Source organism: Schistocerca americana, chromosome 10, assembly GCF_021461395.2.
Source record: "Schistocerca americana isolate TAMUIC-IGC-003095 chromosome 10, iqSchAmer2.1, whole genome shotgun sequence".
Taxonomy (NCBI): Eukaryota; Metazoa; Arthropoda; class Insecta; order Orthoptera; family Acrididae; genus Schistocerca; species Schistocerca americana.
In genome coordinates, this window is record NC_060128.1 from 200,964,267 (window position 1) to 200,990,070 (window position 25,804).

At 41.7% G+C, this 25,804-nt stretch overlaps 1 protein-coding gene across 1 annotated transcript in view; it reads right to left on the reverse strand.

The window, feature by feature from the left end:
- LOC124552404 (protein disulfide-isomerase A5) overlaps window positions 1-25,804 on the reverse strand; it is a 131,902-nt gene that overhangs the window by 97,071 nt on the left and 9,027 nt on the right. Inside the window, exon 2 of the mRNA XM_047126668.1 lies at window positions 12,471-12,706. Coding sequence (XP_046982624.1) covers window positions 12,471-12,706 — 236 coding nt within the window. The remainder of the gene's footprint in view (window positions 1-12,470; window positions 12,707-25,804) is intronic.

Genomic DNA, 25,804 nt, shown 5'->3' on the forward strand with positions numbered 1-25,804 from the left:
TCATTCCTCATTACTAGAAGGGCATTCTGTTAGCAAAAAGGTGAATGGCCTTTTAAGATCATGATGCACAAATTTTAACTCTAAAAGGTTTTTGTGCTGCAATACGTGTTAAATATAGTCATCAGCTGTTTAGGAAAGCTGATCCAGTTGCTGTAGAGACCTTTGTAAACCTTATCAAGGAACAAGAGTGGCAAGATGTTTATAGCGCTGATACAGTAGACGATAAATATAATGCTTTTCTCAAGACTTTTCTCATGCTCTTTGAAATTTGCTTTCAGTTAGAATGTTCAAAACAGGGTACTAGCACAAATGGGCAGCCTGGGTGGCTGACTAGAGGGATAAGAATATCTTGTAGGACAAAGTGGCAAATTCACATATTTTGCTGTCAAACGTTAGAAACAGTCAAAATCTAAATGCAGCAGCCCATTACAAACAGTATTGTAAGGTGCTTAAAAATGTTATTAGGAAGGCAAAAAGTATGTGGTATTCAGATAGAATAGCTAAGTCTCAGGATAAAATTAAAACCATATGGTCAGTCGTAAAGGAAGTGGCTGGTCTGCAGGGACAGGTAGAGGATATAGAATCAGTGCGTAGTGGGAATGTCCGTGTTACTGACAAGTCACATATATGTACACTATTTAATAATCACTTTCTGAATATAGCAGGTGAACTAAATAGAAATCTAGTCCCAACAGGGAATCATATAGCGCTCTTAGAAAAAAGTGTTCCGAGACTGTTACCTGAAATGCTCCTCCACGATACTGACAAGAGGGAGATTGAGTTAATAATTAAATCACTAAAGACCAAGAACTCTCATGGATATGACGGGGTATTTAGCAGAATACTGAAGTATTGTTCTATGTATGTTAGCCCAGTACTTAGCCATATCTGTAACTTTTCCTTTAGGAATGGTCGGTTTCCTGACCGATTTAAGTACTCGGTAGTGAAGCCACTTTATAAAAAGGGAGACATTGATAATGTTGACAATTTTAGACCTATTTCTATGCCATCGGTGTTTGCTAAAGTTATTGAGAAGGTTGTATATACAAGGTTACTGGAGCATTTAAATTCACATAATTTGCTGTCAAATGTTCAGTTTGGTTTTAGAAATGGTTTAACAACTGAAAATGCTATATTCTTTTTTCTCTGTGAGGTTTTGGACAGATTAAATAAAAGGTTGTGAACGCTAGGTGTTTTCTTTGATTTAACAAACGGTTTTGACTGTGTTGACCACAAAATATTACTCCACAAGTTGGACCATTATGGAGTAAGGGGAGTAGCTTACAATTGGTTCGCCTCTTACTTTAAGAACAGAAAGCAGAAGGTAATTCTCCACAATACTGAGAGTGGTAGTGATGTTCAGTCCCAATGGGGCACTGTTAAGTGGGGCGTTCCCCAAGGGTCGGTGCTGGGGCCACTGCTGTTTCTTATTTATGTAAATGATATGCCTTCTAGTATTACAGGTGATTCAAAAATATTTCTGTTTGCTGATGACACCAGCTTGATAGTGAAGGATGATGTGTGTAATATTGAAACAGTAACAAATAATGTAGTTCATGAAATAAGTTCGTGGCTTGTGGAAAATAATTTGGTGCTAAATCACAGTAAGACTCAGTTTTTACAGTTTCTAACTCACAATTCAACAAGAACCGATATTTTGATCGTACAGAATGGGCATATTATAAGCGAGATGGAACAGTTCAAGTTCCTAGGCGTTCGGATAGATAGTAAGCTTTTGTGGAAAGCCCATGTCCAGGATCTTGTTCAGAAACTAAATGCTGCTTTATTTACCATTAGAACAGAATCTGAAATAAGTGACACTTCAACACGAAAAGTAGTCTACTTCGCATATTTTCATACGCTTATGTCGTATGGTATTATTTTTTTGGGTAATTCTTCTGATTCAAAAAGGGTATTTTTGGCTCAAAAACGGGCTGTTCGAGCTATATGTGGTGTTAGTTCGAGAACCTCTTGTCGACCCCTATTCAATAGTCTGGGAATTCTGACATTGGCCTCACAGTATATATTTTCTTTAATGTCGTTTGTTGTTAGCAATATTAGCCTATTCCCAAGAGTTAGCAGCTTCCACTCAGTTAATACTAGGCAGAAATCAAATCTGCATGTGGAATGCACTTCCTTGACTTTTGTGCAGAAAGGAGTGCAGTATTCTGCTGCATCCATTTTCAATAAGCTACCACAAGAACTCCAAAATCTTAGCAGTAGCCCAAACTCTTTTAAGTCTAAGCTGAAGAGTTTCCTCATGGCTCACTCCTTCTATTCTGTCGAGGAGCTCCTGGAAGAGCTAAAAAATTAAGCAAAATCCAGTGTTACATTGTTGATTTTCTTCATTTAAACTTACGACTTGTCACCTGAATATGTTTTTTTATATTTCATTTTATCTGTTTCTAATATCGTGTTATAATTTCATGTATTGACTCGTTCCATGACCATGGAGACTTCTCCTTAATTTGGTCCCACGGAACAATAAATAAATAAATAAATAAATAAAATCACAAATTTCGTGATGTGAAATTATCATTTGGTGTTACTTAAGATATCCAGCACTGTCAACTTATGCGTGTGGTCCTGGAGATGTATTTGTAGTTTCCATGCTCCAGTTGGCTGATTTCTAGCGTTCTTTACCCACATTTGATTCAAGGGAAGACCCGTGGTCTAGGGGTAGCATCTTTGATTCATAATCAAAACGTCTTCGGTCCCGGGTTCAATCCCCGCCACTGCCTAAATTTTGATAAATAATCAGCATTGGCGGCTGAAGACTTCTGGCATAAGAAGTCAGCCTCATTCTGCCAACGGCCTTGTCAAAGAGGGCGGAGGAGCGGATAGAGGTTCAGGGCACACTCTTGTACTAGGGGTGGGAAATTGCCCCTAAAGGCGGAAGAATCAGCAATGATCAACAACTGCATTAAAGACACGTAACATGTATCCACAGGACAAGTGGCCTGTAATTGAAGAAGTGTCATGATGATCTCTCCATTGGCAAAAGATTCCGGAATAGTCCCCCATTCGGATCTCCGGGAGGGGACTGCCAAGGGGAGGTTACCATGAGAAAAAGATTGAATAATCAACGAAAGGATAACATTCTACGAGTCGGGGCGTGGAATGTCAGAAGCTTGAACGTGGTAGGGAAACTAGAAAATCTGAAAAGGGAAATGCAAAGGCTCAATCTAGATATAGTAGGGGTCAGTGAAGTGAAGTGGAAGGAAGACAAGGATTTCTGGTCAGATGAGTATCGGGTAATATCAACAACAGCAGAAAATGGTATAACAGGTGAAGGATTCATTATGAGTAGGAAGGTAGGGCAGAGGGTGTGTTACTGTGAACAGTTCAGTGACCGGGTTGTTCTAATCAGAATCGACAGCAGACCAACACCGACAACAATAGTTCAGGTATACATGCCAATGTCGCAAGCTGATAGAGAAAGTGTATGAGGATATTGAAAGGGTAATGCAGTATGTAAAGGGGGACGAAAATCTAATAGTCATGGGGCGACTGGAATGCAGTTGTAGGGGAAGTAGTAGAAGAAAAGGTTACAGGCGAATATGGGCTTGGGACGAGGAATGAAAGAGGAGAAAGACTAATTGACTTCTGTAACAAGTTTCAGCTAGTAATAGCAAATACCCTGTTCAAGAATCACAAGAGGAGAAGGTATACTTGGAAAAGGCCAGGAGATACGGGAAGATTTCAATTAGATTACATAATGGTCAGACAGAGATTCCAAAATCAGATACTGGATTGTAAGGCGTACCCAGGAGCAGATATAGACTCAGATCACAATATAGTAGTGATGAAGAGTGGGCTGAAGTTCAAGACATTAGTCAGGAAGAATCAATAGGCAAAGAAGTGGGATACGGAAGTACTAAGGAATGACGAGATACGTTTGAAGTTCTCTAACGCTATAGATACTGCAATAAGGAATAGCGCAGTAGGCAGTACAGTTGAAGAGGAATGGACATGTGTAAAAAGGGCCATCACAGAAGTTGGGAAGGAAAACATAGGTACAAAGAAGGTAGCTGCAAAGAAACCATGGGTAACAGAAGGATTACTTCAGTTGATTGATGAAAGGAGGAAGTACAAACATGTTCCGGGAAAATCAGGAATACAGAAATACAAGTCACTGATGAATGAAATAAATAGGAAGTGCAGGGAAGCTAAGACGAAATGGCTGCAGGAAAAATGTGAAGACATCGAAAAAGATACGATTGTCGGAAGGACAGTCTCAGCATACAGGAAAGTCAAAACAACCTTTGGTGACATTAAAAGCAACGGTGGTAACATTAAGAGTGCAACGGGAATTCCACTGTTAAATGGAGAGGAGAGAGCAGATAGGTGGAAAGAATACATTGAAAGCCTCTATGAGGGTGAAGATTTGTCTGATGTGATAGAAGAAGAAACAGGAGTCGATTTAGAAGAGATAGGGGATCCAGTATTAGAATCAGAATTTAAAAGAGCTTTGGAGGACTTACGGTCAAATAAGGCAGAAGGGATAGATAACATTCCATCAGATTTTCTAAAATCATTGGGGGAAGTGGCAACAAAACCACTATTCACGTTGGTGTGTAGAATATGAGTCTGGCTACATACCATCTGACTTTCGGAAAAGCATCATCCACACAATTCCGAAGACGGCAAGAGCTGACAAGTGCGAGAATTATCGCACAATCAGCTTAACAGCTCATGCATCGAAGCTGCTTACAAGAATAATATACAGAAGAATGGAAAAGAAAATTGAGAATGCGCTAGGAGACGATCAGTTTGGCTTTAGGAAAAGTAAAGGGACGAGAGAGGCAATTCTGACGTTACGGCTAATAATGGAAGCAAGGCTAAAGAAAAATCAGGACACTTTCATAGGATTTGTCGACCTGGAAAAAGCGTTCGACAATATAAAATGGTGCAAGCTGTTCAAGATTCTGAAAAAAGTAGGGGTAAGCTATAGTGAGAGACGGGTTATATACAATATGTACAACAACCAAGAGGGAATAATAAGAGTGGACGATCAAGAACGAAGTGCTCGTATTAAAAAGGGTGCAAGACAAGGCTGTAGCCTTTCGCCCCTACTCTTCAATCTGTACATCGAGGAAGCAATGATGGAAATAAAAGAAAGGTTCAGGAGTGGAATTAAAATACAAGGTGAAAGGATATCAATGATACGATTCGCTGATGACATTGCTATCCTGAGTGAAAGTGAAGAAGAATTAAATGACCTGCTGAATGGAATGAACAGTCTAATGAGTACACAGTATGGTTTGAGAGTAAATCGGAGAAAGACGAAGGTAATGAGAAGTAGTAGAAATGAGAACAGCGAGAAACTTAACATCAGGATTGATGGTCACGAAGTCAATGAAGTTAAGGAATTCTGCTACCTAGGCAGTAAAATAACCAGTGACGGACGGAGCAAGGAGGACATCAAAAGCAGACTTGCTATGGCAAAAAAGGCATTTCTGGCCAAGAGAAGTCTACTAATATCAAATACCGGCCTTAATTTGAGGAAAAAATTTCTGAGGATGTACGTCTGGAGTGCAGCATTGTATGGTAGTGAAACATGGACTGTGGGAAAACCGGAAGAGAAGAGAATCGAAGCATTTGATATGTGGTGCTATAGACGAATGTTGAAAATTAGGTGGACTGATAAGGTAAGGAATGAGGAGGTTCTACGCAGAACCTGAGAGGAAAGGAATCTGTGGAAAACACTGATAAGGAGAAGGGACAGGATGATAGGACATCTGCTAAGACATGAGGGAATGACTTCCATGGTACTAGAGGGAGCTGTAGAGGGCAAAAACTGTAGAGGAAGACAGAGATTGGAATACGTCAAGCAAATAATTGAGGACGTAGGTTGCAAGTGCTACTCTGAGATGAAGAGGTTAGCACAGGAAAGGAATTCATGGCAGGCCGCATCAAACCAGTCAGTAGACTGATGAAAAAAAAAAATTGCTCCAGTTGGCTGATTTCTATCGTTCTTTACCCACATTTGATTCAATACATTGCACACATCACTTGTATGTGTGTTTTCGGCATGTAGTGTTGCCAACTGTTGTTATGTGTTTATATCATCGTTTGTTCGCGTGTGTGTGCACACGAGCAGGAGTGTGGAGGGGGAGAGGGGGGGAGAGGGGTGAGGTGGGAGGGGGGATGGGGGCAGAGAGGGGGGCAGAGAGGGGGGGCAGAGAGGGGGGGCAGAGAGGGGGGGGCAGAGAGGGGGGGGCAGAGAGGGGGGGCAGAGAGGGGGGGCAGAGAGGGGGGGGCAGAGAGGGGGGGGCAGAGAGGGGGGGGCAGAGAGGGGGGGGGCAGAGAGGGGGGGGCAGAGAGGGGGGGGCAGAGAGGGGGGGGCAGAGAGGGGGGGCAGAGAGGGGGGGGCAGAGAGGGGGGGGCAGAGAGGGGGGCAGAGAGGGGGGCAGAGAGGGGGGCAGAGAGGGGGGCAGAGAGGGGGGCAGAGAGGGGGCTGTCGTTATGTGTTTATATCATTGTTTGTTCGCGTGTGTGTGCACACGAGCAGGAGGGGGGAGGGGGAGGGGAGAGAGAAGGGTAGGGAGGGGGAGGGGAGAGAGAAGGGTAGGGAGAGGGAGCGGGAGAGGGGGGAGGGGGGACGGGGGTAGAGTGGGGCAGAGGGGGGCAGAGGGGGGGAGAAGGGGGGAGAGGGGGGAGAGGGTGGGGAGAGGGTAGGGAGAGGGGGGAGAGGGGGGGAGAGGGTAGGGAGAGGGTAGGGAGAGGGGGGAAGGGGGAAGGGGGAGGAAGATTCATTAATTATGTATTGTGGTTACAGTTTGGATCTCTTTTTGTTATTGTTTTGGTGGCTAGCATGATCAGGGAGTTATTGCTTATATGGATTTGGTCATCGAGTACCTTCTTTTCCATTGCGATGGCTTTTTGTATGTGAAAGTTTTCTTGCAATGTCAGGAGCTTTTTGTCATGATTACTCATCTGGTAATTGTCATTTCACATTCCATGTCGGATAGTTCGTGTCCATGTTTCATCAGGTGTTTGGTGAAGGTAGAATGGCGATTTTCAAGTATCCAACTTCTTATATGTTCTTTATATCTAGTTTTGAAGTTCCTGTTTGTTATCCCCAGATATACTGATTTACATTTTTGGCACTCTAGCTGGTATATACCTGCTCCTTGATATTTATGTGGTTTGTCTGTTGTTTGTAAATGTGACTGGAGCGTTTTCTTGTTCTGTAAGCCATGTGTAATCCCTGTTTCTTTAATACACGTGCTATCTTGTGTGCTGCTTTGTTTTTCTACGTAAGATTGGACCATTTCTTTTCTCTCTCTCTCTCTCTCTCTCTCTCTCTCTCTCTCTCTCTTTCTCTCTCACTAACAGAGAAAGAAACACAGCTATTACAGAAAGGGCTCAAGCACAATACTAGTACAAAAATAGATAACCAGTACATAGAAAATATGATTGTAGAAACAGGAAACATCCTGACAGAAGAAGAGAAACAAGAAAATAACATTATACTTATTGGGCTAACATGAGAACTAGTGAAGAAATAAACAAACAACACGATCACCTTTTCAAAGAAAGAGCAAAATAGTTAACTTCAAACAGAAAAGAAACACCACTACGAAATTAAAAGAAAAACTACAAGCTAACAACATCATAGTCACAAGAGCTGATAAAAGGAACAGCTCAGTATTGATCAATAAAGTGCAGTATATAGAAAAAACTGAAGCTTTCATCTCCCCCAACAATATCACAAAACTGATCCAACAGCACACTTCTAGACATACGTAAAAAACAACCTCAAAGACATCAGACACATACTTACAGATAAACAAAAACAACACGTCACACAGAACAACACAAAAGCGCCAACACTCAGAAGCCGACCCAAGGTCCACAAACCCCACATTCCATTGAGGCTCATTGCAACATTATGAAATGAAAAACAGCAAAACAGGGAAAAATACAAATGAACTCATAACACAAATAAAAAACTTACACATCTCACGAACAGCACCACTCATCTATTTCAACACAGAGAACGTGTACACCTCAACACCCACCACAGACACAATAAAACTAGTTGAAGAAAACTTACTGATATACAATAAACTACCTGCAGACAATATTAATGAAATAAGTAAAACCCTCAAAGCACTCACATCCCAAAATTATTTCCAATTTGAGAAGGAGATGGGTTTCCAATGGGATCGCCAATATCAGGAACACTGGCGAACATACTTGTCAACCACATAGAAAACACAATCTTTGATACAGTCATCACAGAGAAGAGATACAAATTTGCTTACTGGTACAGATATGTGGATGGCATAATCTGTATTGTAGATGAACCAACAGAGAAAATTGATAAACTTCATACAAAACTAAACAACATACATAAAAATATTTAGTTCACCATCGAAAAAGAAACACAAAAACAAATACATTTCTTAAATATAAGAAGAGAGAGAGGAAGAGAGAGAGAGAGAGAGAGAGAGAGAGAGAGAGAGAGAGAGAGAACAACACACACACACATTTGACAACTTCAGAAAGCCAACAGCCACAGACACAGTTATACATGCTTCATCCAACCATCTGCAAAATCAAAAATTAGTGGCCCTAAGACACATATTACGCAAGCTAAATAACATCCCGCTCAGAAGTAAAAATTTAAAAAATAAAAATGAAAAAAAAAAAAATTATGACAAAGAATTACAAGAAACACAACTCATAACCATAAACAAAGGTTACAGCACCAATATAGTACAAAGTCAACCAAAAATTAAAACACAACTAAAGAAAAATTAAAACAAACAGAGAACACAAACAACAAAGAACCCCACAGACACTACAGCACATAGAACAGTACCACTCATGACATGACTGGCAGAAAAGAAATGGTCCACTCTTACATAGAAAAACAAAGCAACACACAAGATGGCAAGTGTATTAAAGAAACAGGGATTACACATAGCTTACAGAACAAGAAAACGCTCCAATCACATTTACAAACAACAGACAAACCACATAAATACCAAGGAGCAGGTATATGCCAGCTAGAGTGCCAAGAATGTAAATCAGTATATCTGGGGATGACAAGAAGGAACTTCAAAACTAGATATAAAGAACATATAAGAAGTTGTAAATATTAAAATTGCAATTCTACTTTCTCCAAACACCTGATAAAACATGGACACGAACCGTGCAACATGGAACGTGACATGACAGTTATCAGAGTGAATAATCACAACAAAAATCTCCTGACATTGCAAGAAAACTTTCCCATACAAAGAGCCATCATGATGGAAAAGAAGGTGCTCGATGACCAAATCCATATAAGCAATAACTCCATGATCATGCTAGCCACCATAACAATAACAAACAGAGATCCAAACTGTAACCAGAATAATTATTTATTTAATGAATCTCCCTCTCTCTCTCTCGCACACGCACACGCACACAGAGAGAGAGAGAGAGAGAGAGAGAGAGAGAGAGAGAGAGAGAGAGAAATATCCATTAAAAAAACTCCCACTTGAATTATCAGTGCTGGTAATCGTAAGTAACACTGAACAATAATTTCAAATCACGTACTTTGTGATACAAAAGTTGATTCTAACTTCTTTTTAAAAAAAAAGGGAAAAACATGACAAAATGTAACATAGCAATGTCTTGTAACTGCCACGTAATTTGTTTATTATATGTATAAAAAGAAACATGTATTACAGGCCTTTGAAAATGCTTCACAAATAAAAGAAGCAAAGCATGTATGGCAATAAACAAACTCCTTCAATTAGTTGCACGGACAGAACATACCTCTATGAATTTTGAAGCAACTAAGGAAAGACGGAAAATAGAAAAAGCTGAAATTTTAAATTTTGTTTTGAAAAGAACGTTCTTATATAAACTTTTATTTTATTGTAAAGCAGGGGAAAGTGCATAAAAATGCTATAAAATGGTACTTATCCCAGGTGTGTATCTCAATTAGGAAAGCTTCTACAGCAATTCCAAAAACTACCGTTCCCTTTTTTTGGGCCCATTTAGGATAACTTTACTGTTCCATTATCCTTATACAAGTTGACATATCTCAGTATAATTCCACGTATTTTTAAGTCTATACCGACAGTACACCTGAGCCAAATTTCAAGAAAATCCGAGACGGTGAAATAGAAACTGGTCTCCTCCTGTGCCGATTTGACATAAAATGAGCCAAACCTGCATTTATTACATTTGTAGAGTCAGAGAAAACTTTCGACAATGTCGACCGGAATAAACTCCTCGCAATTCTGAACTCGGTACGGATAAAACACGGGGAGCTAAAGTCTACGTACAGTCCCTACAGGTATCAGATCACTGTTATAAAAGCTGCAGGACACGAAAGGGAAGCAGAAGTTCCCTCAGTTCAAAAAGGAACGCACAAACGACAATAATAAATTTCGTCGAGACAGAAGAGTTTCTGTCCACAAATCGGCACAGATGTAGGAAGTGTCACTCGAGCGAAATTCCACTCGTCCTTTTTTGCCAATGTTATCCTGCAAACTGTGGATGACGGACAACAGGTAGATTTCCAGGAAGCGTATAACACAGTGCCCCACTTCTCGAGTAATACAGCGCGGCACACTGTCAGAGGCAGTGACCGTCTGTCACGATTGCCCCCAGAAGACACGATAGGATTGCTCGTTCTCTACGTACACAGACGATCTGACGGACAGGGCAGAGAGGAATTTGTGGCCGTCTCCAGATACATCTACAGTGACTGACTGACTCCACGGCACTATGGTCCTCTGAGGACCTCAGAGTCCTCAATCACAGTTTCCAGTCTTCTCGGTCTCGAGCACTCTTGCACCACTGCTCTCAGGTCGGCTTCCACATCTTCCAGCCATCTCACACGCCTTCTTCTACCACCAGGATGTCCCATCATCATCATCATCATCATCATCATCATCATCATCATCGGGAGCCTTTCTTGCTGGGGCATCAAGGAATAATCAGACAGGTAATGTAGGGCAGACGAGGCTCCGTTACAGGAGGCAGGTCGCAGAAGACGAGAGCCGAGCACAGAGTAAAATAGTACGGACGGCAGCACCAAATATCTCCCAACTGCCGACTGTGACAGTAATCGATTTTATTTCCACCTCGAGTGGAATTACGTAATTTGGGAGCGTAGCTCATTTCGTTTTGAAGCTGTTATAGCAAAGCTCTACAGAGATAAGTACTGCATTTCTACACCAATTCATAAGAAGTTTACAGTTTAACATCAGACAGTAAAAAGTCACCGGAGGTGGAGCTCGAGTTCTTATCGGGAATCGATCGGCGACCTTCCCGTAAGAAATAACAGAGACAATCGACCGTAGTGAAGTCGGGAAACCGAGTACCGGAATTTAAACCTTGAAAAATAGAGTGGAACTCAACTTCTAGGTTTCGTCAGCAATCCCCTCGCTAACCGAACAGTTGAGGCATACCCCACAGCCCGTGTCACGTTACACGTCCGACAGTTGTGACAAAAATTAATCTTTTTAGTTTTGCAATTGATAGACGACTGTGTGCATTTCAACATTTAGCAGAGTTTCTCTGCACAAACATCTCACTCTCACTGCTGCACACACTGGCCCGCTGCACCTCGTACAACGTCGACCGCACCACTTCCCGGACACCCCGTCTTACTCTCGGTGTTAAGCTCGGGTATAAAATGCACACTACGATTTATGCGGTTACATCAGGTATATATCTGTGGGATAATCTCTGCTCTGAACACCACATCAATTAAGGAATTTATTTACGTCGTATTATTTATCACCGTTATTTTGTTTTGGCAGTTTTATCTCCGTTGACAGCACCTTACCACTTTTGTAACATTAATTACATTTTGTGGTTTGTGTCAGTGTCCTACCGTGTATTACATAAATTAATGATAGTATATAGCAATATTAATGTAATTCACCAAAAAATTCTATCTCGTGTGAGAGTCACTCTTTACATATTATTTTTACACGAGAGCATTCGAGGATGGGGCTACAGTAGTGAAACTAGTAGCAAACAAAGAAAGAAAGAAAAAATAAAAATGTACAGCTGTGGATCTGTTATACTTTGTCAGCTGTGGGCTCACACAAAGCAATTTTTCTTATAAAATAATGGAGAAGATCACGGGTAATTCCGACGTGTTACAGAAAAATCACCAATTTAGTACTGGAGGGCAGCGTGAAGGGTAAAAATCGTAGAGGGAGACCGAGAGATGAATACACTAAGCAGATTCAGAAGGATGTAGGTTGCAATAGGTACTAGGAGATGAAGAAGCTTGCACAGGATAGAGTAGCATGGAGAGCTGCATCAAACCAGTCTCAGGACTGAAGACCACAACAACAACAACAACAACAACAACAACAGAAAAGTCAGTTAACACACGCCAGAACTGAAGTCGGGTGTTAGTATTACAGTTCAGCTGTTTCAGAGTACTAGCTCACTGATAATTCTGTACACAGAAAACAGTAAAAAATAAGCCGACTACTCACCCCGAACAGTCGACCAGCACCATCGTGCCCTGCCCGCGGATGGCGCCCGCGGCCTCTCGGAACACCTTGACGGTCGGAACAGCTCGCTTTAACGAGCTCACAAAACACACCAGCACGTTGTTCTTTGTGCGCAGCAGTTTCTTCAGCTCCTTGACGTCAGAAACTTCCTCGACCAGGGGAGCCTTCTGGCGATTCGATTTTGCTTCGACACATTTTTGATCTAAATACGATAAAATCTGTAAAGGTCCAGAAACATTTGCAATATTGATCTCTAGGTTCTTAAATCCACTAAAGAGCTAAATAAATCATCCTTTACACAATTTATTAACTCTGAGAAATAATGGAACAAATAAATTAGGAGTAATAAATTTTGTGTACGAATTTGATCTCTGGTTAGAATGACTGCAACACTCAAGGTACAAGAGATTTCTTGGCATTACAAGGAAACAGAGTGTGATCTTTTTTTATTTTTTGGGTGAAGGAAAACAGTTTAGAATCCAATATAGATCAGAAACTATCTGATATAGATAGTCAGAAACGAGACGGTCAGACACAGAGCACAAAGTCAGACTTTGAAAAGAAATCAGGCTAAAGTACAGACCATTGCAAGGGCCAGACATGGCAGTGTTTCTGTTCTTTGCTTTTGAAAGCCAAAGAACACGTCAGGTACAAAGAAGCAGTCTCTCGGAATCACAGTTGAGGTGACAGACTGGTCTGTAGCACAGTCCAAAGTCTCGGTCAGGTTGAAATACAGTAATTTGGTTGAGAGCTGGCAATGCCAACAAATGTTATATTATGACACGAATGTTAGTTACATTTACTGAAGAGTACATACAACAATTCAAAATACATTTAATCATCACAAATAATGTACGAGGTCTGTTCAAAAAATTCTGGAACATCAGTAATTTCGTACCAACGGTATGTCGGAGTGTAGGCATCCCTGCACACACCTGTTTTTAGTGCATAACTGCCGGAAGTTCCATTGTCGTACGTGTGTCAGTTATTGTTCAGCGCCGTATCGAGTAGAATGCCGTGTCGCACAGTTTGCGAATTTCAGATGGCAGAGTCAGAGGAGCAATGCGTCTCCATTAACTTTTGTGTGAAACTAAAAAAATCTGTACAGAGACACATCATATGATGCAGGAAGCCTACAGTGATGAGTACTTAAGCCATACTAGTGTTACAAATGGTTCACACGGTTTAAAAATGGCCGGACGGAAGTTAAAGACGATCCTCATTCCTCATCCTCTGACGTCTACTGACGACGCTCAGGTCGGGGACGTCAACGACTCTGTGTGCCGACTGAAGACTGACTGTCCGAGAGATTGCAGAAGTCTAACATTTCAATTGGATTGTTTCACTAAATCCTGAGACAGCATCTCGGAATACGTCGTGTTGCCACCAAGTTCGTCCCACACCTCGCGAGTCGAGACCAGAGAGACCTTCTCCTCACAATCTGTGAAGGGCTTTCGGATCGTGCAAATGAGAACGAGGCGCTCCTTAAGAGAGCCATAACTGACGACGAGACGTGGGTATACAGTTATAATGTCGAGACCTACGTTCGACCTCGACACCGGGTCGGAAAAGGTTCTCCGAGACCAAAATAAGCTCGTCAGATCAGGTCAAAAGTCAAAGCCGTGCTGATAGTTTTCTTTGACTTTGGAGTATTAGTTCATCACAAATTTGTGCCACAGGGACAAACTGTTCACGGTCGGTACTACCGGGAAGTGTCGCGCAAAAATGTGAGAAGGAAACTGCCTGAAATGTGGAGAGACAATTCGTGCCTCTCGCATTGCCATAACACACTTGCACATTCGTCTCTGTTGGTGTGTAACTACTGCACAAAAAAGGAAATCAACATGCTGCCTCATCTTCCATACTCTCCAGACCTGGTCCCTGTGGAATTTTTTTTTTAAATTTCTTTTGAAAGTTAAAAACCCCGTTATAAAAACCCCGTTAAAAGGATGAGGATTTGCAACAACAGACAAGATAAAAGAAAATTCGTAGATGGCATTTCGCACAATCCGGCAAGAGGTATACCGAGACTGCTTCTGTGGACAGTCTATCAATTGTGGAGAAGAGTATTTCGAAGGAGACTGTGCACAATCAGTAAAAGGCGAGTGCAGAAAAATTTTGTGGCCAGAGTTCTGGAATTTTTTTTGAACAGACCTCATATATCTCACATACCTATAGGTTCTTACTGCAGTTACAGCTCACACGTATCTTACACTCTGTTTACTACGGAGAATATTTTACATTTCGTTAATGCAATAACTACTGCAACGCAACTTAGTGGATTTAAAGTATTCACACGTGACACTGTTTGCTATTCTACCTGTTAAATTGACTCGGAATGTTTTAAAAATAAACATACGATATTTCGTGAAAAAATTCAAGACTATGTAGCAGGGTGCCCACAGTGAGGTCATACACGCAGGACTTAACACCGGCTCCCAAATGAAAAACAGAAAATGAGATCGACTATATTTCACCAAATAATAACGAAGTAACACAGGATGCAGTGTGCCCTCAAAACACGATACGTCAGAACTCCCAGTGGACGCAGCCTAACGGCCGCCGTGTCTCAGAGCGTCATTCGGACGCGGACGGGAGGTCACGGGGTCACTGTTGTCGAGCTCAGAGCCACTACTTACCGCCCGAGTAGCTCCTCGGTCAGCCTCACAAACCCGAGTGCGTCTCGTCCCACTCTTCCCACCGGACAAAAAACAGACAGACAATTCGCCGGCCGTGCCGGGAATCGAACCCCGGCCCACGACACAGTAGTCGACACACACAGACCTCTCCATTACTGAGACCGACAGGGAGCAGAGTAAAATTAGGTACAGAACTAGCGAGAAACAAAAATTGTCGAGTGGAAGATTATAAATACACAGTTCAATATGTTAGCTTCGGACGTGGAGGTATACTAGATGGAATCGATCACAATGTTCGGCACCCTAAAAATTTAAGATGCTGATAGAGACATAAGAGGCAGTTATTTAGCATCAGTGTTTACACAAACAGCAAAAGATTTTCAGCTATAAAGACTTTCCATAAATAATGGGCAAATGAGGTTTACAAAATCATTCCAGATACAAAAAAATATTGAAATGCACCTGTGGACAATATGCTTCAATAAAGGTAAAAGTAAAACTGTCCCCAGCCCAAAAATCAATTTGAACGAGGCGCTGCTGTCCTAGGCGCAGTCTCACTGGGACGGCGTAGTGTCGCCTTCCTGTAAGGAGACCTACAGTATAATGTAGACTTCACACTACAAGGCTGCTTGGCACTTATCACATACCTGAGCAACTGCCAGAGGTGAAACAACTGATAAGCAACAGAAAAAAATTCATCAGATCAAATGAAGATGGAACTTTTGGGCCTGTATGTTTCTGGGTGTAGCCCATCTCACAGAATTATTAATGTATGGAAAAAACAGTTAAACTTCACTGTAAACTATTTATTACTTTCACAATTACAGACACTAACAATAAACAGAAGAAAAGAAATGAAAGAATATTTTGATGCTATTTGAATTTTCTCTGTGAACATAGTTTTTCTCCACAAAGGCACAAAAACTACTCTGCTCTATTCGGTTTCTCTGATGCAACAATTGTGTTGTTATCAAGAAAAGCTTTAAATCTTAAGTCCAAATGCAAAATTAATTCAAATGACTTTATTGTTTACAAGGGCCTACCACTATCGCATTTCAGACTTTCATCCGCCAAATGCGCTTCATTCACTAGATACATACGCCAGAAGGTGCATTCGTCGACTGATTAGCCGCAGTATCGGATGACACACAGACACTTGAAGGTCTGAAGGTAATTCTCAAAGATTGAAACCAGGTACTCCAAATAAAATATTTTGTGATCAAAAGTAACTACTTTAATAAAATTGATTTAGGACTGTTGATTTCCAATTGTGTTAAAAAAAAGTATGTGCTATAAAATAAACCGTATCTTGACTTTTTGTAACAACCTGGTTGCTGTCGCTGCTGTTTTATAACAGCTGGGTAGATACAACTGGTGCTGCACATTCAACAAGATGATGTCAAAGTCACATTTTTTAAAAAGTATCTGTGGTTGTGGTTGCACGGACTTTTTGTGACAACGTTTACATACATTTCTGTATAATAGGACTCCACCGTTATCTCAAATTTGCGCACAAGTTGTACCGTACGACGGACGATATTCCGAAAGACGTAGTGTTATGTCCGTATAAGCAAAAAAACATTTTAATTAATAGTGTCTGTGACTGTGTCACGTCCATAGCTAAAATGCGAGTCCTGTAAAAAGTAGTGAAAGTTAGCTAAAGTAAAGACAAAGGATGAGTGTGGTAGGAGAAGCCACAAGTATCAGTCCACGGGAGTGCAGGAGAGAGGCGTGGGAGGCCTTTAAAAATAAGTTACCTGACAACATTTATGACGTGAAGTCTGGAGACAGTAAAGGATCAATAAGTGAAGTGAGGTGCTTAGGTAATATATGGGGAACAATTGTGAGACAGAGAAAGAGAGACAGGCTCACGGTGGGAACTGAGCTACGTCACGAAAAACAGACGAGAGGTTTAGGACGTACTCTGCAGTCGTAAAGGGAGAGAGAGGCTTCCTCTCCCCGCCACTCACACACCGAAAGATTTCTGAAGAATAACTAACCGAGTTAGCCGGTAAGGTGACGCAAATGTCTCCGACATCGTACCGTATCGAGAACGGGCAGGATCGGAGGGGAAATCAAAACAAAACTCGTAGGCCTAGTGCCCAGAGAGAGAGAAGTCGATCAGTAGAGAAATTGGCGGAAGTGAGACGGTCGGAGTCAGAGTTACGGGCCAGGGTAGAGACAGCTGCGAGGCTCTGCCGATCTCAGATTGTGCGACGATTTCAGTTCGCAGACATACCAGTGATAAGCAGTCACTGTATCTCTGTAAAAACTCAACTTTAGCTCAGAAGCACCTCAGTTGAGAAAGTCCACAGATTGCAAGTCAGTTTCCGACACAATCTGTACTCGGAACCATCGATGCCAGAGATATGTGACAACAGTGTTATAGCTTTCGTCAGGAAAGCGAGAGATTCAGAATCGATAGAAGAGTCGACAGCTCTAGAGAAGACTTTCAAATGTGTCAATAGAGAAGAAATACACCTCTGAGGAACGTACTGGGACCCCGTTATTTTGCTTATGTCTTTTTGCTGTTTTTCTCTAGAGCAGGTGAACAAATCAATTTTAGAATACCCACAGACCAACTTCATATACAAAAACTAAAATAACAAAACTGGCCGATGACTTTTAGCATTTAGGGCATACGAGTACAATGAAGTGGGCAGCAAACTAAAAGGGTAAAAGAGTGAAACAAGGCCCAGAGTACTACTGGTACGCAAAATAAGAGATCTGAAAATCGAGTTTCTACATTCGAAATGTGACGTTTACAATCGGTACGTGGCAGTAGATTCGAGATGAGGACTTCTAATGCGGTAGCTACCAGTGCGGGCAGAGTGAACGACAGAGATTAACAGGAAAGATCAGAAAACGTGTAAATGTGTCAGTGATCGAACTGGAATGCAGACATAAATATGACTGCGACAAAAATTAACTGGAAGGTGGAGAGCCATATTAGGGGCATTTCTCAAGTTTTAGTCGTCATCTCAAAAAGATAAAATTATATAATAAATTTTGCAGTTCTGGCACACACAGTGCAGCCTGTTGACGCGGTCGTGTGTCGTGCAGTTGCAGCCAATTCGGGCACGGCAGCTGCATTTCCAGCACGATACTCCGTGTTACCGGTACACCAGCTCCTCTAGAGGTGCACTACAATACCGTGTCACGAGAATTACCGGGACTCGACACGTCTACCTGCAAATAAACAAATCGATTCCGTAACTGTATTTTTTTGAGATCGTAATTAAAAATGAATGACCACCCCCCACACAGGCGAGAGAATATATGGCAGATCGACAGAGATGATGAACGACCGTGAGGACGGAATAACAGAGCTCGTGGTTGACATCAGAGTAATGTATACGGGCACATCTGAAGGCTGCAATCTATGGAAAAGTCTAGACGAGACCTTCGTGCAGCGGCTGCCGATTACGAATAATCCAGTGAACTTAAAATTATTAGGAACAGAATGAAATGAACTTATTCCACAGAAAATAGGATTTATCCGAGAAAAAACTCTTTGTAAAACTGCACTTTGGCACTGACTGCCAGCACTCTAGCAGAAGCTTACCGAAAATGGGCACCGCGTAGTGCAACAGTCTTTTTTTTTTTTTTTTTTTAACAATACGAGAGGATGTGTCTCCCATTTAGTAGACAGATGCCGGAGTTTCATTTGCGGTGAACAAATTTAATAGTCGAGCAGACATACTGCGACGACAGTCTCGGGATGCTGGAATTGCCTTTTTACAGATCTACACGAAGTCGACAGCGTGTGGGATTCCTACTGCTTCCATCCGAGTGATGAGCATTCTTTGTCCCTGAACTGAAATTTCCAGTGTATTAACTTATGCAATATAATTCGACACGAAGTCCTAAGTGAAAGCAAGACTCCTGGACCAGAGAACATTCCCTCAGGAGATGTACCAGATATTCTCTCTTTGGGAAGAATTTAAGAACTCCAATTTTGAGGTAGGTGTGTGCTGGCACGTGTTTGCCATTGAACTGTCAATTTAATAAGTCACAGTTGCAAAATACAGACACAAATTATTTACAGAAAAGTTACAAGACTGGTAGAATACAGTCTCAGCAAAGATCAATCCGGACTTTGAAGAAATGTCAGAACATACGAAACTGACTCCGCAGTTTCTCTTACAAGATACGCCGAAGAAAGGGAAACCACATTTATAGCATTTCTAGATTTAGAGGAATGCTTTCGACAACTTCGACCGGAATACACTCTCAGAAATTCCGAAGGTAGGGGAGATAAAATATTGCGAGCAAAAAGTTGTCCATAAGTTGTATAGTAACCAGACTGCAGTTACGAAGCATCGAAAGATGTGAAAAGAATGCAGTAGTTAAGAGAATGCAGTAGTTAGGAAGGGAGTGGGCACAACCTACGTGCCGCACATGCTCCTTCTCAGGGAAGCTTTCCACACTACAACCGCTTGTATTCTATATAACAGTGCCATCTGTCATGCACTCTGTTGGGACTACTGTTTCATATTAAAAATGCTCCACTTCCAAAATGTTTATTTCATCCATTATTCACTTTGACAGTTAAACTATCACTGTCGGGAGGAAGGTCTCTTTTATATAGCCGTTTTTAGTGGCAACGGGTGATAATTTCTTTTAGTGGCATGCGAGTTTATGTTACAACTTGTAAGTGTAAGGAGGACAGTAAATGTTCTGCATCAAGTGGTGGAACATCACGTAAGCTTCTTATTGTGAATCAATCACATAATGTTGCAGTCGTGTCCAAAGGAAACCGTGTGCCGACTCGACAGTACGAAGCCTACACAAATTTCGATGTCAGAACGCAGAATGAGTACAGTTCTCCTTCTACCCGCAAGTTGCAACCTATGTTCATGGCCAGCCATATGCAACTACAACAAATTACCAATGGCTGCCATTAAAAATAGCTACATAAAATGGGGCCTTCCACGTAGTGACGGTTTAACCATCAAAACAGATACTGGATGGATAAAACCTTCGTGACTGGAGCAGAATTATGCAATTTTTACTATCTTAATTATCAGCCACTGCCCTCAGAACGTAGTCTGTAATGGGCTAATCTGTTGCCGTATAAAATACGAGCAACAAAACAACCTGAAAAAGAGAGATGTACTAACAACAAATACTCCTTTAAGAGTTAAGCAGTCTTTTCCAAAAGTAATCATCCAGAGTTCAGCCTCGTACGAAAACTAAATGTGCACAATAAATGGGACAGACGAGAACCTTTCAAAATGAGGCACTACAGAAGAACGCCAGAGACTAAACGGGTATATCACACAACTTACGAAGAGCAGCGAATCGAAGCAGGTAGATAAGAGCTCTACAATACAACTCAGCTGAGAGGTCCGCTGATATGATGGTTGGTTGGTTGGTTTGGGGAAAGAGACCAGACAGCGAGGTCATCGGTCTCATAGGATTAGGGAAGGACGGGGAAGGAAGTCGGCCGTGCCCTTTGAAAGGAACCATCCCGGCATTTGCCTGGAGCGATTTAGGGAAATCACGGAAAACCTAAATCAGGGTGGCCGGATGCAGGATTGAACCGTCGTCCTCCCAAATGCGAGTCCAGTGTCTAACCACTGCGCCACCTCGCTCGGTCGCTGATATGACAAACCTGAAGTATCTAGTAGTAGATAACTTGGTAATGGAGGGAAGTGGGGGGGGGGGAGGGGGGTAAAAACTGTACACGGATGCCATGGCTTGACAACAGGATCTGTGGACCTGGGACTGAGCAGAGACAAAGCAACTGGCACAGGAAGCTGAAGACCGCAACAGCAGTGGCACGGTGCCGACTCTGAAGGGGACTCCACTGCTGAGGAAAGTTGGCTGCATTCAGCTTCTGCAGGAGTTCACAGATGTGTGTCTTTGACAATTTTTTTCCCATTTGCCTTCAGTCCCATAAATCTAGTGTTTCCTGCTTCACTAACACTACCAACATTACAGGAACATTGGCAAAAACAGAACTGTAAGTGACATCCTGCCATTTATCATACTTAAAGCGTCACCTGCTCATTATTTATCACATTCTTTTAAATGATTAACCTCAGAAACCACACAAGCTACAAGAGCGAGGCAAATGTGAAGAACCAAACACTGATATTCTGCCCATTCTGATATAATATTTAATTTTTGTAACACCGAGAAGTAATAATGACAATAATAATAGATGCAGCACAGACATACGAAACAGAATGAAGTATTCATCACATACACAACACAAAAGTAGTTCCATGGGGTTAGAGCAGATAGTAGAAGAGGCTATTTTCTGTTACATGGGTTTATGCACCACACATCAGTTTGCTGTAGGTGGGTGGTTGCCTTCTCCTTATTTTACTTATTGTTCCACCCAGAAATTTCCATTACTATAATAGTAATAGTTGGGTAGGTAAGAATAATGTTAGAAATTATCCAATCTATTCAGAATTAAAGTCCAGGATGGAGTAACAATTTTGTGAAGAGTACAGACCAGCTACTCACCATGCAAAGGAGATGATGTGTCTCAGACAGGCACAACATAATGACTGCTATATATTTTAGCTTTTGGGCAAAAGGTCTTCTTCTAAAGTAGAAAGCACTTGCACTGACCCCCCCCCCCTCCCCCCCCCCCCCCCCCACACACACACACACACACACACACACACACACACACACACACACACAGACAGAGAGAGAGAGAGAGAGAGAGAGAGAGAGAGAGAGAGAGAGAGACTATGGCTGTTGGGACCACGGATTGTGGTCCTGTGTGTCCGAGTTGTGCTTGTGTGAATGTGAATGTGTGTGTGTGTGTGTGTGTGTGTGTGTGTGTGTGTGTTTTCTTCTGCAGAACAAGGCCTTTTGCCCTAAAATATATAGCAGTCTTTCCGTTGTGCCTGCCGGTGACACAAAATCTCCTCTACATGTTGTTGTTGTCTTCAGTCCTGAGACTGGTTTGATGCAGCTCTCCATGCTACTCTATCCTGTGCAAGCTTCTTCATCCCCCAGTACCTACTGCAACCTACATCCTTCTGAATCTGCTTAGTGTATTCATCTCTTGGTCTCCCTCTAGATTTTTACCCTCCACGCTGCCCTCCAATACTAAATTGGTGATCCCTTGATGCCTCAACACATGTCCTACCAACCGATCCCTTCTTCTAGTCAAGTTGTGCCACAAACTTCTCTTCTCCCCAATCCCATTCAATACTTCCTCATTAGTTATGTGATCTACCCATCTAATCTTCAGCATTCTTCTGTAGCACCACATTTCGAAAGCTTCTATTCTCTTCTTGTCCAAACTATTTTTTGTCCATGTTTCACTTCCATACATGGCTACACTCCATACAAATACTTTCAGAAACGACTTCCTGACACTTAAATCTATACTCGATGTAAAAAAATTTCTCTTCATCAGAAACGCTTTCCTTGCCATTTGCCAGTCTACATTTTATATCCTTTCTACTTTGACCATCATCAGTTATTTTGCTCCCCAAATAGCAAAACTCCTTTACTACTTAAAGTGTCTCATTTCCTAATCTAATTCCCTCAGCATCACCCGACATAACTCGACCACATTCCATTATCCTCGTTTTGCTTTTGTTGATGTTCATCTTATATCCTCCTTTCAAGACACTGTCCATTCCATTCAACTGCTCTTCCAAGTCCTTTGGTATCTCCGACAGAATTACAATGTCATCGGCGAACCTCAAAGTTTTTATTTCTTCTCCATGGATTTTAATACCTACTCCGAATTTTTCTTTTGTTTCCTTTACTGCTTGCTCAATATACAGATTGAATAACATCGGGGAGAGCCTACAATCCTGTCTCACTCCCTTCCCAACCACTGCTTCCCTTTCATGGCCCTCGACTCATGTAACTGCCATCTGGTTTTTGTACAAATTGTAAATAGCCTTTTGCTCCCTGTATTTTACCCCTGCCACCTTTAGAATTTGAAAGAGTGTACTCCAGTCAACATTGTCAAAAGCTTTCTCTAAGTCTACAAATGCTAGAAATGTAGGTTTGCCTTTCCTTAATCTTTCTTCTAAGATAAGTCGTAAGGTCAGTAGTGCCTCACGTGTTCCAACATTTCTACGGAATCCAAACTGATCTTCCCTGAGGTCGGCTTCTACCAGTTTTTCCATTCATCTGTAAAGAATTCGCGTTAGTATTTTGTAGCTGTGACTTATTAAACTGATAGTTCAGTAATTTTCACATCTGTCAACACCTGCTTTCTTTGGGATTGGAATTATTATATTATTCTTGAAGTCTGAGGGTATTTCGCCTGTCTCATACATCTTGCTCACCAGATGGTAGAGTTTTGTCAGGACTGGCTCTCCCAAGGCCGTCAGTAGTTCCAATGGAATGTTGTCTACTCCCGGGGCTTTGTTTCGACTCAGGTCTTTCAGTGCTCTGTCAAACTCTTCACGCAGTATCGTATCTCCCATTTCATCTTCATCTACATCCTCTTCCATTTCCATATTATTGTCCTCAAGTACATCGCCCTTGTATAGACCCTCTATATACTCCTTCCACCTTTCTGCTTTCCCCTCTTTGCTTAGAACTGGGTTTCCATCTGAGCTCTTGACATTCATTCAAGTGGTTCTCTTTTCTCCAAACGTCTCTTTAATTTTCCTGTAGGCTGTATCTATCTTACTCCTAGTGAGATAAGCCTCTACATCCTTACATTTGTCCTCTAGCCCTCCCTGCTTAGCCATTTTGCACTTCCTGTCGAACTCATTTTTGAGACATTTGTATTCCTTTTTGCCTGCTTCATCATTTATTGCATTTTTATATTTTCTCCTTTCATCAATTAAATTCAATATTTCTTCTGTTAGGATTTCTACTAGCCCCCGTCTTTTTACCTACTTGATCCTCTGCTGCCTTCACTACTTCATCCCTCAGAGCTACCCATTCTTCTTCTACTGTACTTCCTTCCCCCATTCCTGTCAATTGTTCCCTTATGCTCTCCCTGAAACTCTGTACAACCTCTGGTTCTTTCAGTTTATCCAGGTCCCATCTCCTTAAATTCCCACCTTTTTGCAGTTTCTTCAGTTTTAATCTACAGTTCATAACCAATAGATTGTGGTCAGAGTCCACATCTGCCCCTGGAAATGTCTTACAATTTAAAAACTGGTTCCTAAATCTCTGTCTTACCATTATATAATCTATCTGATACCTTTTAGTATAGTGAGTAGCTATCTGTACTCTTCACAAAATTGTTGCAATATATTTTATTTATTTATACTGGATACTGCTCTACAGTACTCGAGGGATCTAGGAAAACCCTTTAAGTGCCTAGAGCCGACGGAGGGAAATTCCTTATCTACGTCTCCCCGTGGTAGACAGAGGGCAACGTGACTGTGTGTGACAGCTGAGGAGACAGGGACTGAAGGACGATGGGGATAAGTCGCACTCCAGCATTTGCTGGGCAGGACATCCTCTTGCCCAGGGAACGGGAAACAATTTCCGTAAGTAGAAGAACCGATTGATAACCAATTGTATAGAACGTGTAAGGCAAAGGGAAATGAGCACATTAAGGATCCACAGGTATTCCACACATTGGCAGTAAACTGTGTTAGTATATTTTGTAAAATTTTCCAGAGATTAAATAATTCACCAGTCGGAGCTCTTGGTGGGTACTACAAAAGATACAGACAAAGTGAAGGAAAATGATCCCCAGTTTTAAAATAATCACCTGAAATGTGAGAAGACTGCTGCAGTGCAGCAAACTATAAAACTTAAAACTTGAAATGGAATGACTGGAAATAGATATCCTCGGCACATCAGAAATTAGACGGTCCTATGCAGGAGACTTCTGGTCCACACCAGAACTGACCGAGGTAGACCACAAGTGGGAGATGTCTGAGTAATTTTAAGAAAAAATATTAGCTCACGTGTCGAGGTAAATAAGCAGTACAGTTCTACGACAATACTAGTCGAAGTTGAAACTAAACCAACCGACATTGTGATAATACAAGTGTGTGTGCCAATTGTAGCGGGACTTTGAATTTCGCCGCACTACACTCGTTCCCTCAGATATAAATTATACCGTCGCAGCTGTACGAGTGCTCGACGGCAGAGAAAATATATAAGAAAATGAAGGTACTAAAATTGTAACTCTTTTTGTTTTTCTACCCGCTTTTGTCTTTGAGAGTGGTAGCTTAACTTACTTATTAGCTAGTCGTGGTTGGATTAAGACGAAAAAACTCATTGATGTGCAGGTGTATTCAGGGGAGTGGGGGGTTGTTTGGGGAAGTAGACCAGACAGCGAGGTCATCGGTCTCATCGGATTAGGGAATGACGGAGAAGGAAGTCGGCCGTGCCCTTTCAAAGGAACCATCCCGGCATTTGCCTGGAGCGATTTAGGGAAATCGCGGAAAACCTAAATCAGGATGGCCGGACGCGGGATTGAACCGTCGTCCTCCCGAATGTGAGTCCAGTATGCTAGCCACTGCGCGCAGACGTATTGTGGAAGTTGGTATGAAATTCGGAGGATGGAAATATCAACGTAAAATAAATTCCATTCAATACCGAGATGGTTTTGATTTGTATAAATGAGTGATTCCTGGACGATTGCAAAATTTCGGAGCACCTATGACTTTTCACGCAGAAATGAAATGGGAAACTTTTGGACAACAAGACCTGGACGCCGCACGAGAGAAGACATTTTAACATGGTAAAGAATGAACTCTTGTCTACACC